Source organism: Phyllostomus hastatus, unplaced genomic scaffold (genome assembly GCF_019186645.2).
Source record: "Phyllostomus hastatus isolate PE091 unplaced genomic scaffold, TTU_PhHast_1.1 phas_scaffold_78, whole genome shotgun sequence".
NCBI lineage: Eukaryota > Metazoa > Chordata > Mammalia > Chiroptera > Phyllostomidae > Phyllostomus > Phyllostomus hastatus.
Window position 1 is genome coordinate 106,260,918 of NW_025334041.1, and position 15,420 is coordinate 106,276,337.

Below are 15,420 nucleotides of genomic sequence, written 5' to 3' on the forward strand. Positions count from 1 at the left end.
ATAAAAAACATAGGGTAGTAAATGCAAGTGTAGCTATTTTAATTCTGTTCTGAACTCACCTTGTAAGCTGAACAGGAAATGGCAGAATTGCTACTTGGTTCAGAAGTACAAAGACTGGGAACAGTTTGGAAACGCTGTGGGGAACAGTCCTTTCCCTCGCACCAGTGGCAACTGGGGTACCAGCATCTTTACGGTTTGAGACGTGACAATATGTAATTGCAATTTTTATAATATAAATGTTTTATGTCATTGTCTTTTCAGATGAGAGCTGTCTTTCCTTTCAGTATTCTTGGAACTACTATATCTGCCATATTTCTCATTTTGTTTATTTTTTTAGGCATATTGCAGGACTCAATGCCAACCGAGCCAAGAATATTATTGAATGGCGAGAGAAAAATGGACCCTTCATCAACCGAGAACAGCTGAAGAAAGTGAAAGGACTGGGTCCAAAATCTTTCCAACAGTGTGCTGGCTTCATCAGGATTAACCAGGAGTATATCAGAAAACTCTGCAGGTGATTCTTCAAGTAGTCGCTTTTGGTTCTGTTATCATCCTCCTTTCTTGCCCTTACCCATCCAGCTCATTGGCCTAAATCCCAAGTGTCTATTCCTTTTGTCATGCAGCTTGTTTTGACTACCTAATATTTGCTAGGCACTGGGAATGCAGCAGTGAACAACTCAACAAGTTCCCTGTTTTTGTGGAGTTAAATTTTAATGTGTGAGACAGAATAAACTAGTAAAATAAATAGTTTCAGCTGTAGTAAGTGGTATAAGAATGAAAACAGTGACACTGTCTTAGGGAGTGGTACTACTGCTTTATATGTAATTCATTGAAAAATTACTTGAGTCAAATTCTGAATGAAATGAAGGAGCCAGCCACTCACAGAAAAGTGAGCAGGATGTACGCAAGGTCTTTGGGTGGGCCCAAAGTTAGCGTGTTCAGAAAACAAACCCAGGCCACGTGATGGGAGCACCCACACTAGAAAGGAGTGGTACGAGGCGAGTGACCAAGAGGATGTCACAACGGCCAGTTCTCACAAATGGCTGTTCCCCCACACAGTTGGGCTTCCCCGTTCCCTCCTCACTGAAAACTGACCAAAGCATTATCAGTTCGTTGATAAAGAACTAACTTTTGCTTTTTAATTCTGTTAGCACAAAAGCAAAGAAATTGGATAAACTTCTTAGCATCATTTATGAAAGAATAGCTTTTATGTATATGCTACCTTGGGACTACCTCGTTCATTGATGTGTATTTTGTCTTTTGGCAAAATTATAAGAAAGGTAATATGGACAAATAATCTTTATTTTGGAAGAGACAGGGAAAACCAGCCTCCCTGAATAATACATTATAAAGCTATACTAATTGGACAGAAATTTCTAATTTTTATGTAGAAATAGAACAGAATAAAGGTGATGTTTCAAAGAGTGAGTAAAGTTATTAATTATCAAATTACTGGTTTTATGACAACTGGCAGGAATTCAGTATGTGTGGGGAAGCCATAGTTCCACCTTTACCTCGAACCCACCTAAATTCCAGTTGGATCATAGACTTAAATGGGAAAAGTGAAACTGTAAAAGTACCAGAAAAAAGCATGAGTAAATTTTGCAGAACATTGGAATGATGGAAGTTCTTTCTAAGTACACCACATGACACGGCCACTGACCGACAGTGACCGTGGAACGCTGTGGATGGCTCATCGAAACATGAGAAAAACACACACAGAGACAACCAGGTCCTGTGGGGAAATAGGGACGGAATGGCCACTCTCTAGTGGGGAGCGCCATGGCCACCTTCCCTAGGGGAGAACGCCTCGTTCTTCTCCACCCGAGCAGGCTTTTATTGGGTTCATTTACACAGGAATTCAGGTAAAGCTCATTACTTATTGCCAGGAGGTAAGGATCAAACAATAGATTACAAAGAAGTTTGAGGGCCTATTTTGAGTCAGGGTCAGATAGCTAAAGAGCTGTAAAACTTTGAGGAAAAAACTTACTTCTTGCTTGGACCCTTATCATTTCATTGAGAGCATTCTAAACAAAGCAGGTTTCACAGGATTTTACATATTCTTTCTTAGGCCTGATTACCCGGGGAACCTGCCCTTTTCCAGCACAGGGCTGCACCACCCTCTGTCATTGTTTCAGGCTTAGGTGGAGCAAGGGAAGTAAGGCAGCCAAGAGATTAGGAGGTTTTCTCACAGACAATGAGGACTCAGGCTTTGCCAAAGCCGAGGGGCGAGGGTCCATCACCCCCTTTTGCTGTAGTCCCCAAAGTCCTTTCTTGGGGGCCTCCCACATGATCGTGCCTGTCTTAGGTCGTTCCCCCCTTGGGGAATCTTACCCGTCATTGGCTAATCTACCAAGCATTGGGGGCCAGGCAGGGTGAAGTAAAAGGAGCAGAAATGGTGCTCTTGCCAGGGAGATAAGCTTTTGTCTCCTTGCTGGCTTACAGTCCAAGGTCGTTCCCTCAGCCTTAGCCTTGGCAGTGGTTACAGCTTCTGATACCAGGGGGCGGTTCCCAACAACCACAAAACCCAGAGACCAGGGGGAAAAAAAGATAAAATAATCACGTTTCTTAGTTTATATGTTCTTTGAACACTTGGTTGTAAAATTCAAACAGTAAATAAAAGAAGAAAATGAAAAGTAGAGGGCACCTCAATCTCTCACTTTAAAATAGTTTCTTGTATGAGGTCTGTCCAAAAGGTATACAGCCATGCAATATGAAAAATAGAGACATTTATTGAAGAAGATACAAGATACAAGGAACATTGTACACAGGACAATGACACCTCAGTACCATTCAGAGTAGGCACCTTGGGACCTCACACAGTTCTCCCAATTGCCATCAGCTGCCCCATTGTATTTTCCTGAATCTCATTGACAGTTTGAAATCTCTTCCCTTTCGAAAGTGATTTTAGTTTTCTGAAAAGCCAGAAGTCACATAGTTACATAGTACAAAATCTGGGCTCTAGGGGGGCTGAGTCACCTGGGTGATTTGATGTTTTGCCAAAAAAACTCTGCGTGAGACATGATGCATGAGTGGACGCGCTGTGATGATGAAGCTGCCAATCACCAGTTGCCCACAGCCATGGCCTTCTAAATTATCCAAATTGTTCCTGTGGAGGAATGTTCAAGCTTAACACAAAATTTCATGCAGATTCATTATTCTACTCAGTCATTTTGAATGCGATGGCCACACAGTACACATGGTCACTCAAGGGCATCTGCTGCCCCCACTGACTAGTACAGTGAACTCATCATTGTTCACACATGTGCATTCCAGTCCACTCTTCTTGGCTGCCAGGTTACACTGATGTCACATAAACTGTTCTTGTAATATTAACAATGGTTGGGCTTTTTGCAGACAGACTTCATATATTACTTTCTAAAAATAAATTTTTACTTATACTATCTTTCATATATGTGTTTATTTTAAAATGCATGGAGAAGGGGTCATTCTATACAGCTACTTGAAACTTGCTTTACTTGTTTCAGTAATATATCTTGAATCTCCTTCTGAATATAACATGGATTTATATCATTTTTTACAATGCCTGCATATTATTCAATTTATGGATGATCTATGATTTAATCAATATTCAGTTGGAAAACATCTGTTTCAAAACTTCCCATTTTGGAACTGATTATGAAGTGCTCAAAGATTAATCGCTGTTGTGCCTTTTTTTTTTTTTTTAAGATTTTACTTATTAATTTTTTTAGAGCAGGAGGAAGGGAGAGAAACATCAACATCAATGTGTGGCTGCCACTCGTGCACCCTCAATTGGGGGCCTGGCCCACAACCCAGGCACATGCTCTGACTGGGAATGGGACTGGCAACCCTTTGGTTCACAGACCAGCACTTAATCCACTGAGCCACACCAGCCAGGGCTGTTGTATCTTCTTGACAGATCATACATACCTTTAGTCAGAATGGACTATTGCTCTCTAGTTGAATATTTTTTGCTTTGAAATCTGTTTCATTTATTATCAATGTTGCTGTGTTTGTCTTTTGAGAACATGCTTGGTCTATTTTTATTTTTGAACTTTCTTAGGCATTTAATTAATTTCTGTGACTTTTATAAACAAATAGCTTTCATGGTTTTGCTGAATCATTTACTTGTATTTTCAGATTTACAGTATTCACTGATATGTTTGGACTTCATTTTCCATCTTATATATTTTCTCTTTGTGCTTTCTCATCATTTTCCTTTCATGCTGTTCGTGGGATTTACCAGTTTTCTCCTTGCTTCTCTCCTTGTTCTTCCACCATATTTCTATCTCCCCTTGGTGATTTCACGTTGTGTATCTTTTATTCTTCTGGTGGTTATATTTAGCTACTTTGGACTGGCTTCTGGGGTCCCTGACCTCCCCCAGAAGAAATCGAGACCCTTCGGTCCCTTCCCAGCCTTCTGCCTTTCCTCTCCCTCCCGTGATGGGATGACCTGGGATTTCAGTTTCAGGCTTTTTTCTTAATATATCTGTTTTTACATTATTCATAAGAAATTATTTAACTTAATACATTTTTATGGTTTCTGTGCTTATCATGGTTTCTTGTAGCACACATTATCATTTTTCTTGAGCTCCTTTTTGCTGGAGTAGACCCTTATGAAATTCTTCTCAGAAAGGGTATTTTATGTGGATTGTACTATATTCCCTACATGTCTGAAAACGATTTTAATTTGCTCTCCTATTTAAATGCTAGTTTGTCTAGGTATATGATTCTAGATTCAAAATCATTTTCTCTTAAAACTTTGAACATATTGCACCACATCTGTGTGTCGATGAGAAATTTGATGCCGGACTGATTCTAGTTCCTTTCAAAGGAATATGTTTTGTTTTTTCTCTTGATTTATAAAATCTTATTCTAAAGTTTCTCCACACTGTCAGACATGAGTCTTTTTCTTCTGCTTTGGGAAATCATCTTCTCCTTTCCTTCTCCGTATTTATTTCCCTCCATTTTTCTCTTTTTTATTCTAGAATGCTAGTTATACAGACTGAATGAATAAGTTAAGAATGTTTTTGACTTTAAGTAACAAAAATTCAATTAACAGTGTTTAAACAAATATATGGTAATTTCTGTGAAGTTAGAATGGTTAGAAACTTGTTACTGTTTGTGTATAGCAGGAAAATAAGTACATTTTTAATGAAAGAATCTTTTCTTTTCTACCCAACCTTACCGTCCTCCCCCTACCTCTTGGTTCTAATGCATACAGTAGTCAGCAAACGGGATCTGCGGGCCCAAACCTGGGAGTTGCTGTGACGTCTCCAGCAGGTGCTGAGGTCACGGCAAACGAGAAGCCAGGCAAGAAGAAGAGCAAAACTGCAGCGAACGTTGCACTGAAGCCAGATCCTTTGGACCAGACTTGTATTCACCCGGAGTCGTACAGCATAGCGACAAGGTAAGTCTGAGGCCCATGGAGAATTCTCCACGTGCAGTGTGGAAGTTCTCGGCAGCAAATGCCCTTTGTTTTGGCAGAAGGGAGACTTTAAATACATGACCATGTTTAACATGACAACATTTTTCAGAAGTTCCGCATTGCTGAGTTATGTGGCACATTATTTTATTTCAGTGAGGAATGAAACCATTATTCCTGGAGCAGTGTCAAGCCAATAAACCCTGGTACTAATGGTGAAGTGTGAGTCATGGAAATTGCATGGCACTCTCCTCTGTTTGTTTTGGAAATTAACAAGACACAAATGACTAGCACCTGGCTTACAGCTCATGCTTATCTAAAGATGAAGCCCTTTTGAAAGTAAACAGCCAACTCTCAGATTTCTTAAGAAATATTCCCCTGCTTGGTTATTACAGAGTCTAAGAAATGATGTACTTTTGAAGAGCATGCATTAACCCAGAATGATATGGGGGGTGGGGGGAGTGGGTCTGAGTACAAGGAAACAGTCATGTAAGCATTAAAAGAAAAAACTTTAAATACCACATTTGATCCCTTCAACGAATTTTAATTAGTTCAAAACCAGTGACTTGTTACATAACTGGTTTAAGGCTTAGTGAATTAAGTAATGGTGAGGTTAAAAATAGTGACTATTTTAACTGTCATTGATTCTGAAGTGAAATTTTAAATTTGTTTTGAAATAATTGCTATTTTGTTATTTGATCAATGTGATTGATTTCCTTTCTTTTAAAAATGTTTAAAAATTATGGGCTATATAACACATTATAGAGAACTTAGAAAAGAGAACAAGTAAAAAATATTTTATCAACATCACAACAGTGGTACTTGTTTTTCTCCCAACGTTCTCTTATGAATTTTAAACATACACAAAAGTCTTTCACAATGAATTTCTATATACCCACACCTAAATTTCATCACTAATATTTTACCGTGCTGTTTTTCCATTTATCTGTTTATCCATCAGTTCTTCTTATTTGTTTATGTATTTTAAAAGAAAGTTATAGACATCAGTACACTTTCAACTAATAGTTCAGCATGTGTATTGACTAAAATTATATCAGTCTTAACAGTTTTTTTCCTTTAAACAAAGGATTTATATATTTATTTTTAGAGAAGGGAAGGAGAAAGGGAGAGAAGCATCAGTGTGAGAGAGAAACGTTAATTGGTTGCCTCTTGTACATGCTCTGACTGGGGACTGAACCAGTAACCGAGGCATGTGCCCTCACTGGGAATTGAACCAGCGACTGTTCGATTTGTGAGACAGTGTCCAATCAACGGAACCACACCAGTTAGAGCAGTTTTTTTTTTTTCTTTTGAGGTAAAATTCCCATAAAGTTTTAGTAAATAAATACTTGTCTCTGTGTAACTCATTATCCTAAAATGTTCCCTTATACCTACCTCTTCCCAGATAGTCACTGCCCCAGCCTCCACGAGCAAACCACATGTTCTGATTTTTCTCTGCGAAGATTAGTTTGTTTCATCTAGAATTTATTGTAAATATTACCAAACAGTTGTATGCATTTATGTAAGGCTTCTTTAGTATAATGTTTAGAGATTTTTATTCATGTTGTAACAAATATTAGTAGCTTGCTCCTTTTTATTGCTGAGTAATATTCCATTGTATGAATATGTCACAGTTTATTCCCCTTGTTAAAGGAAATTTGCCTATTTCCGCTGTTTTACTCTCATGAAAAAAGTTGCTATAAACATTCTTGTACAATGTTTTTGTGGTTATTGACATTTTTTTCCACTTATTTTGGGAAAATACTTAGGACAGGATTTGCTGGGTCATAAGGTAGATGAATGTTTAGTTTTCTTAGAAACTGCTAGAATTTATTCCAATGTAGTTGTACCATTTTACACGTTCACCAGTAATGCTTAAGAGTTCTGGTTACTTCCTATCTTTGCCATCATTTGAGGTTAGTCTTTTTGATTTTAGCCATCCTAAGTGTGTGCATGGTGGTGTTGTTTCTGTGGGTTTGTGTTTGGATTTCTTTGATGACATTGAGCACTTTCTCATGCGCTTGTTAGCCATTTGTGTCTCTTCTTTTGTGAATTATCTGTTCATGTCATTTAACCATGTTCTAGCCGACTTGTTTCTCTTTGTATTAATTGAGTCTTGGGAATTTCATTGTATTGATTTGAGGGAGATGGAGGTGGAGGAACATTGATTTGTCGTTTGACGTATTTGTGCCCTCACTGGTGGTTTCTCGTGTGTGCCCTGACTGCGGACCAACCCCCAGCGTTGGTGTGTCGGGGCGACGCTCTAACCGACTGGGGCACCTGGCCAGGACTGATTGTAGGAATTTTTTAAATACACTCTGGGCACTAATCCTTTTTGAATGTACGTTTCAACAATATTTTGTCCTAGTTTGTGGCTTACCTCTTTATTTTCTTATTGGTGTCTTTAAATGAGCAGAAGTTTTTAATTTTGATGATGTCTAATTTATCAACTTTTTATAGTTATTGCTGTCCAAGTCCTATGTAAGAAACCTTTGCCTACCTTAAGTCAGGCAATTCAGTTTTGTGTATGAATTGAAGTATAGGTCAAGATTCATTTTCTTTCTTCATTATGAACATTTAGCTATTCCAGCACCATGTTTGAAAAACAGCAACACATCTTGCCTTTACCCACTGCTTCGGTGACTGTTGAAGACGGCAGTCGAAGTCTCTGGCCCTCGGTTCTGTTCCGCTGACCTGTTTGCCAGTACCACACTATGTTGATTACCGTAACCTTATGATAAATCTTGAAGCCAGATAGTATGTCATTTAATTTTGTTCCTTTAAAATATTTCTCTGAATATTCTAGATGATGAGCATTTTCCTACACATTTTAGAATGAGCTTGTCAATTTTCATTAGAAAACAAAAAAAAACTGGTGGATTTATGATTTGGGATTACACTGAGTGTGTAGGTGAATGTAGGGGCAGTTGATGTTTTCTTAATATTTCTTAAGTCTTTTTGATCATGAGCTTATTATGCCTTTTTATTTATTTAGGTGTTCTTTCATTTCTCTCCACAATGTTTTTTAGTTTCCATTGTGCTCATTTTTATTTTATGTTTTTCAACATTTTTTTAATTTGCTGCTAATATGTAAAAATATAATTGATCTCGATAGTAAATAACTTTGTGTCTTGCACCCTTGCTGAATTTTACTCACTAGTTTTTTAAGTTGTCAGCAAATAGATAAAATCTTTTCTTCTTTTTTTTTATCTTCATGCTTTTAATTTCTTTTTCCTGTTTACTGCAATGGTCAGGACCGTTGGAGCTGTGCTGAGTGGGAGTGGCGAGGGTGGGTGGGTGTTGTTGCGCCTTCTTGGTCTTCTAGCACACAGTTCTCATTGTTTTAGTATTAAAAAACAAAATTGGGGTCTCATAGTGATGATATTTTTAGTGTTGTTTGAGAAGGTACCTTTTTCTATTTGCTTTCTGATATAAGCACATTTTTTTTGGTTTCTGAATATTCCTTTTTTTAAAAGGCTAAATCATGTGATTGAACTGTAATTTATTGATAGTAGTACTAGTAATGATCCTTATGGCAGATTCCTAGAAGTGAAATTTCTCTGCCAAAGGATTTGAAGTTTATGTGACTCTTGATATACATTGCCAAGGAGCATGGTGTTTTATAATGCCACCAGCAATGTCCAAGCCTGACGATCTCTAATTTCTCCTGGCAGACGGGACGTCGCTGCCAGTTCTCACAAGTCAGTTTCCGCACGTGCAGCGTAGAAAGCCCTGCCAGTGGCTTCACCCCACTCTGTGCGCTTTGGGGGTGCCCTTGTCTCTCAGAGGCCGGGTACTTGTGCACTGTGTCTACTTTTTTTTTTTTTTACTATTTTTGTTGTTTATAAAGACTTCTTCAAAGTTTTACATATATGGATTCTCTATTAAACTTTTTTTTCTATTTTTTCAAAGTTTTTTCTTTTTTTTCTTTTTTTTCTATTTTTTCTTTTTTTCTATTTTTTTCAAAGTTTTACATATATGGATTCTCTATTAAACTTTTTTTTCTATTAAATGTTAAAGTGGCTTGTTGTATGGGCTGCAGTTATTTCCTAGTGTGTTTGCCTTTTCTTTCTGTCTACAATGCTATCATGTTTTTGAACTATAAATGTGTAATTTTTATGAAGTAAACTTGTCCTTTTTCTTGCTTTTATGTAAATTGGTCTTAAGATCGCTGATCTCTAAGATTAATTCAGTGATCCCCAGTTTTTTATATTTTTTATGATTTTAACTTTTTACTCTATGAGTTTTCTTGTTTATGGTTTTTTTCATCACTTAGACTGTGCAAAGCCCTGTGGCGGGGCGTGAAGGACACAAACATGAGGAGAGGAGGTTTATGTTCTCAAGGAGCCTTCCCAAGCAGGGCAGGACTTACCTACCGATAACCCCAGCAGAGGTCGGTAATTGTCAGCTCTTTTTCAATCCCACGGTTGTTCAGAGGAGAAAGAGGTCATATCCAGATAAGAGTATCTTACAAAGTTTCATGCAGGAGGTGGCATTTGGGGTAGGTCTTTGGGGCTTTCACCCAGCAGAAATTGGAAAAGAGATATTTAAAGAGTTAGAGACAGGAAAATGTAGCTCAGGTGGGGTTTGGGGAGTAGTTAACAGTCCAGTAAAAACAACTCATTGAGGACTTCCTCATCGCCAGGCACTGTAGAAGCATCATCTTGTTTAAACCCAACAGCAGTTCTTTTCTTTTTTTTAATCTTCACTCGAGGATATATTTCATTGATTTTAAGACAGACAGAGAGAGGGAGATCTTTCAGTTTTGTCCTGTATATGCCCCAAATGGGGATCGAACCCACAACCTAGGTATATGCCCTGACCAGGAATCAAACCTGCAGACTTTTGTTATACGGGATGATGCTCCAACCAGCTGAGTCACCTGGCCAGCAATCTAGTAAGGTGTTACTACTATTATTCCCACATCTTCAAGTATAGTTCAGAATGTCAGCTGGGTACAGTAAGTTATCTAACATAACTCAGCTGATGGAACCAAGATTTGACCCACATCTGTGGCGCTCCATTGCCTGAACTCTTAACCAGGTCAGTTAAAAGGCTATTTTGAAGCCAGATTTAAATGTAATCATAATGGTCTTTCAGATTAAGGGTATCATACCCTTAAAGACAGTATGTATTAAGCACAGAAAAGTAGCAAGAGGATTGTGACTTGTCTTATGTGTGCCTCTTCAGGAAAAAAAAAGAGAGTGAGAGAAAGAAGGAAACGAGTATCTGGAACATGCTGGCTTCGAGGGTGGCTCTCTGTCATCACACGGCTGAAATTAGACTCTCCTTTCCTCTGGAGAAAGCATTACCTCCTCCAATAAAGGAAACTTTGCCTATTTATTTTATTAAAGGATCTGTAGGAAATGAATTTTTCACTTAGAGTGTGTAGAACTTTATGCTGTTTTGCTACAAATGTAATGTTTCCTGAATTTTGCACTAAAAAGAATTCCCTTTCATTATGTTTTTTAGAATGAGGTGTGTGCATGTCAAAATAAGCAGCTTGATAGTGACCATACTGGTACCTTTTCATTTCAGGAGAGGAGTGGGGTGTAGAGCAGGAATGGCATGTTCGCCCTAGAGACGTGCCCATCTCTGCCAGAGATGTTTTTAAGTAAGAGAGAGGTGGGGGGTTGGGGGGGGGGAGAGAAAGGAATAGTGCAAGGTCTTTAGGAAATGCCAATTTAAAAAAAAAATAGTAAAAGAATCAGTATTATAGGAGGCGAAGGGGAACATGGGATGAAGAAACCTATTTCTACAAATAGTTACTCTCTCAGCAGTCCTTTGGAGCTGTTTTGTTCTAAATCTCTTACTTGTCTGAGGGTCTTTCACACTTACCTGAGTGCTTTACTAAGAAAACCCAGTGCTGCCATGCAGTCCCCTTTCTTCGACTGTCTCTGTGTTTTTACTCACTTGGTCCCCTACTTCCTCAGCTGCCCTTCCACCTCATGATTCTGTGTGGTTTTTCCCCACCCTTGCTTCTCACAGGCTGCTGAGGACTCCACCTCAGCGTTGTACTGGTCTCTCTGTCATTGCCTGGCCTCTGTAAACATTTGGGGAGGAGGAGGTGGTGACAGCTAAAGGAGCAAGGTCTTTTAGCTTTATAAAACTGTATGCCTTGCATGACTCTTGTATTTTCAGTGTCTCCCCCACCCGCTCCTCTCATTGTGCCCCAAAAACATGTTATGTGGTGGTCCCCCTCTCTCCACTCCCTGAGAGCTAAAGGCAGCACCACCTTTTCTCTTATTTCCCCCAGAACCTCTGTCTCATTGCTCCTGCTTTTCATTGCCACACTCAGAAGAATACCCTGCCTCTAATCCTTCCCGCTTGCCTCGTCCCAGTGCCTGGCGGATTTGGCCTCCATCCTTCCGTACTTCTGAAATCACTCTTTCGACTAGCCATCTCCTGATCGTCCAAGCCAGGGCCTTTTTCATCCTCACACCACTGATTCTTTCTGCCACGTTTGATACCATCAGCCTCTGACCTTCCAGGACTCTTGTTTTCGTAATCGATTTTCGCTGGCCCTCTAAATGCAGACAGTCTTCAAGGTTTGTTTGTTTGTTTACATTTGCTACCTTCTCCCCTTGCACTGGGTGGTCATATGCACTCATATGACTCCCTTTATCTGGCACTTCTCCACTGATCATCCCAACGCTTCGTTTCAAGTTCTCCAGCCCAGGCCTTTCTCCTCAGCTCTAGATCTCCCTTTCCATTTGCCTGAAAGAGATTTTCTCATTAATATCTTTGCAACTCAAACTCAGTGTATGTAAAAGCAAAACTCGTATCCTTTTATCCCTTCCTTTGTAACTCCCTCTGCTCCTCACATCAATTCTCCTCATCAGCCCTATGCAAAAACAAGACAGACAAAGAATCAAAAGGACTCAGCCTTTCTCTCTTGTCCCATAATGAATGGTTAATGGCATTACTGTCTTTTCATTAACCGGGGCTAGAATTGACAGAATAACTCATCTATTCATCTGAAAATTCCATACCAGATTTGCTAGGCTGGTGGCAATTGAATTTAAGGTTGGTTATGATTGTGGTCTGCAAGCTTCAGGAAGTGTCTTGAATCTGGTTTATTCTTTCCTTGGCCTTTAACACAGACTGATATGGCAATATTTGTTTGATGAAAGAATAAATGACAGAATTAGGAAATGGAAAGATGGCTACATAGAAGAATAGCAAGAAAGGGAACTACTCGGGATTTGACCATCTCAATTGTCAAGGAGCAAAATGAAATGTCTAGCTTTACTTCAAACTAAATATTTTTTCTGTAGTCTAAACTGGCTGAGGAAGTTGTGTAAGCAGAACTGTTGATAGAACATCTAGATCATTCTTTCTGCTGGTGTCTATCCCACATGCTGAGTGAGTAGTTCTTTCAGAATCCCTTGTGGATTGAAGGGATTGGGGATCTCCCCACATTGAATCTCATGCCTCCACAGAGTATTAAGTTCAGAGCTCAGCCTTCCCGGATTTTACAGACGAGAAAACAGAGACAGACCATGAAAGAGGATTACTTACCATTTGCTGTCATCATCCAGAAATTGTCACGATGCCCCCATGTGTGAGTGATTTCATTGTTGGGTAATATGGGCCAGGAATAAAATTGCTGCTTTGTTATGAGTAGAATGAAGCCCAGACATAATTTAGGGGTTGCTACTCCCCCATGCCTCTTTGTTTTTGTCCCACCATTTTGGTTGATCAAGAGAGCCAAAGGCAAGTATCCGATTTCCCCTTTTCCTTGAATAGGGTGCCAGGAGGCGGTGCTCTGTGCTGCATGTTATGCTGATTTGTACATGTCACAGGGAGACCTGGCCCGCTCCCAAAGAATCTGCTGCATTAAGGCTTTGATTCACTCCAGATAGTTAAGCTTGAAAGTTCTTATGTTCTTGATTCAACTTGAAAAATGCCAGGGAATTTAATGTCAAGACTGTCTCTTGGCACTCATTTTGATAAAGCATTAGCTAGTATTTAATTGTTATTTCCATTACAGCCGTTAGGGAGAAATTTTTTAAAGACTAGTTTCTAGAATTGGTTAGCAGCCTGTGTAGCAGGAATGTGACATGCAATACCATTCTCCCGGACTAGGCAAGTGTATTATCAAGGAGTGGTTTGTGTCAATATCTGCACTATGATAGTAGCACTGTGATATTTCCTTTGTTACTGATGGTGTACCCATTACTGAGCCTTGCAGTCAATGTTGAAAAGTATGTTTCCAGAGTATGTAAACACCATTACTTTAGACGACATCAGGCGCATTCAGGGTGGTATGGCCTTACGCAAGAGGCATTAATTTGCAGTACAGCTCAGGAAAGAAGTAATCACATAACTCAACAAAATAGTATACTTGGAGAGATGAGGGTCTTCCATACAAAAACCAGGCAGTGTTTATTCTTAATATATAAAAACTTGTGTTAGTTTTTTAAGACCAAAAATTTGGTCAAAGGGCACAAACTTCCGGTTGTAAGATGAATAAGTTCTGAAGATACATATACAGTGTGGTGATTATAGCTAATAACACTGTATTATATACTCAAAAGTTAGTGAGTAGATCTTCAGTGTTCTCAGCACAGAAATGGTAATTATGTGACCCAGTGGAAGTGTTTGCTGATGATGTGGTGGTGATCATTTTGTAGTTACATCAGTATATCAAATCAGCATATTGTATACCTTAAAATTATACTATGTTATATGTCATTATATCTCAGTATGGCTGGGGGAAAAAACAAAAGTAGAATTAACCTAACAGATACACAAGGACTCTGTGGTGAGATAGAGGGGCCCACCTGGTGCCCCTGGGCTGAAAGCAGTTGGGGGACAGCAGGGGCGGGGGTCCTCTTGGCAGCCTTCCCTCGCTCTTGGCCGCACAGCGTCAGTCAGACCGGCCTGACGGACTGGCGGGCGTGCAGAAGCCCTGCAGGGAGTGAGCACATCTCGGTGTGTTTCGTCCTCCCTCCTGTTGGAGGGTGTAGTTTCTCTGAACTCTTCTCTCAGAATTGCTTTCAGAGGTTTTATCACATTCTTTCCAACTTTAGCTTTCTACCCAGAAAGGAAAGAAGTTTTCTAGTTAATAAGTAGCTGTAATGCAAAAAGTTTAGATTGTTGTTTTTATTTCAAAACAAAACAACAGCAGTAGCGCAATGACATTCGCAGATTTAATATTCGTAGTTTCAACTGTGACCCCGAAGCCCTGTGACTTGTACTTTTTCTGAGGGGTGAGTCAGTGGAGCCTACCGAGTGTGTCCAGCACACTTCCCCGCATCCGAAATGCACTGCGGCTTCACTCTACCTTCCCAGCCAGCTAACTCTGCGATGACAAAAACATGTTTCTTTGTAGGAACCGTGCCTGAAACGAAACCTAAATAAAAATGCTATAAAATAAATGAAGATTAGGTTAACAGACCTAAGAAATTATTTGCAAATTTGGAAGATCTTAAATTTTTCTGGACTTGCCTCACAAATGTTGGCAGATTCAGACATGAAAATTAAGGCAGAATCATTTCTGGCTTTTGATAAGTGATATCTTAGGATGTGTATCAGTAGTTATCTATATTAACTTCTGTGGAGCTATGATTAAACGATATTAGATTGTCTTTTCATAAAGAAACACAACATCATAAAAGAGTGGTCAAATCTAAAATCTAAAGATGATAAATAGATTAGTAAAAGAGGTTTTTTTTCTTATTAGTATAAAAACGCAAACATCTTACTGTAGTTTCCAGAAGAAACACTTCACAAAAGAGAAAAATGATGAAGAGAATCTGCCCACGTGGGAGTCAGATGATCAGGCGGTGGGGTTCCTAGGAATTGACCGAGGTAGGGAAGGTCTCCTGCGCCGTGGCAGCACACACCCACACGAAGCAAGGCTGGTGGAGGACCCCAGGAAGTTTAAGAATCCTGAGTCGGTGTAGTTTCAGCCTGCCTGGGTTCAAATCTGGGAAAGTTATTTGCCCTCCCTGCCCTTCAGTTGCCTTGTCTGTGAAATGAGGATGATAACAGTACATATCTGGTGG

The 15,420-nt window shown here is 39.4% G+C and overlaps 1 protein-coding gene across 3 annotated transcripts in view; it reads left to right on the plus strand.

Annotated features, from left to right (window-relative positions):
• SRBD1 (S1 RNA binding domain 1) overlaps positions 1-15,420 on the plus strand; it is a 184,197-nt gene that overhangs the window by 157,027 nt on the left and 11,750 nt on the right. For 2 of the 3 annotated variants that reach the window (XM_045828690.1, XM_045828691.1), the window contains exons 18-19: positions 338-514; positions 5,207-5,392. In XM_045828690.1, the coding sequence (XP_045684646.1) occupies positions 338-514; positions 5,207-5,392 (363 nt within the window). The remainder of the gene's footprint in view (positions 1-337; positions 515-5,206; positions 5,393-15,420) is intronic. The other variant, XM_045828692.1, reaches the window with a different exon arrangement.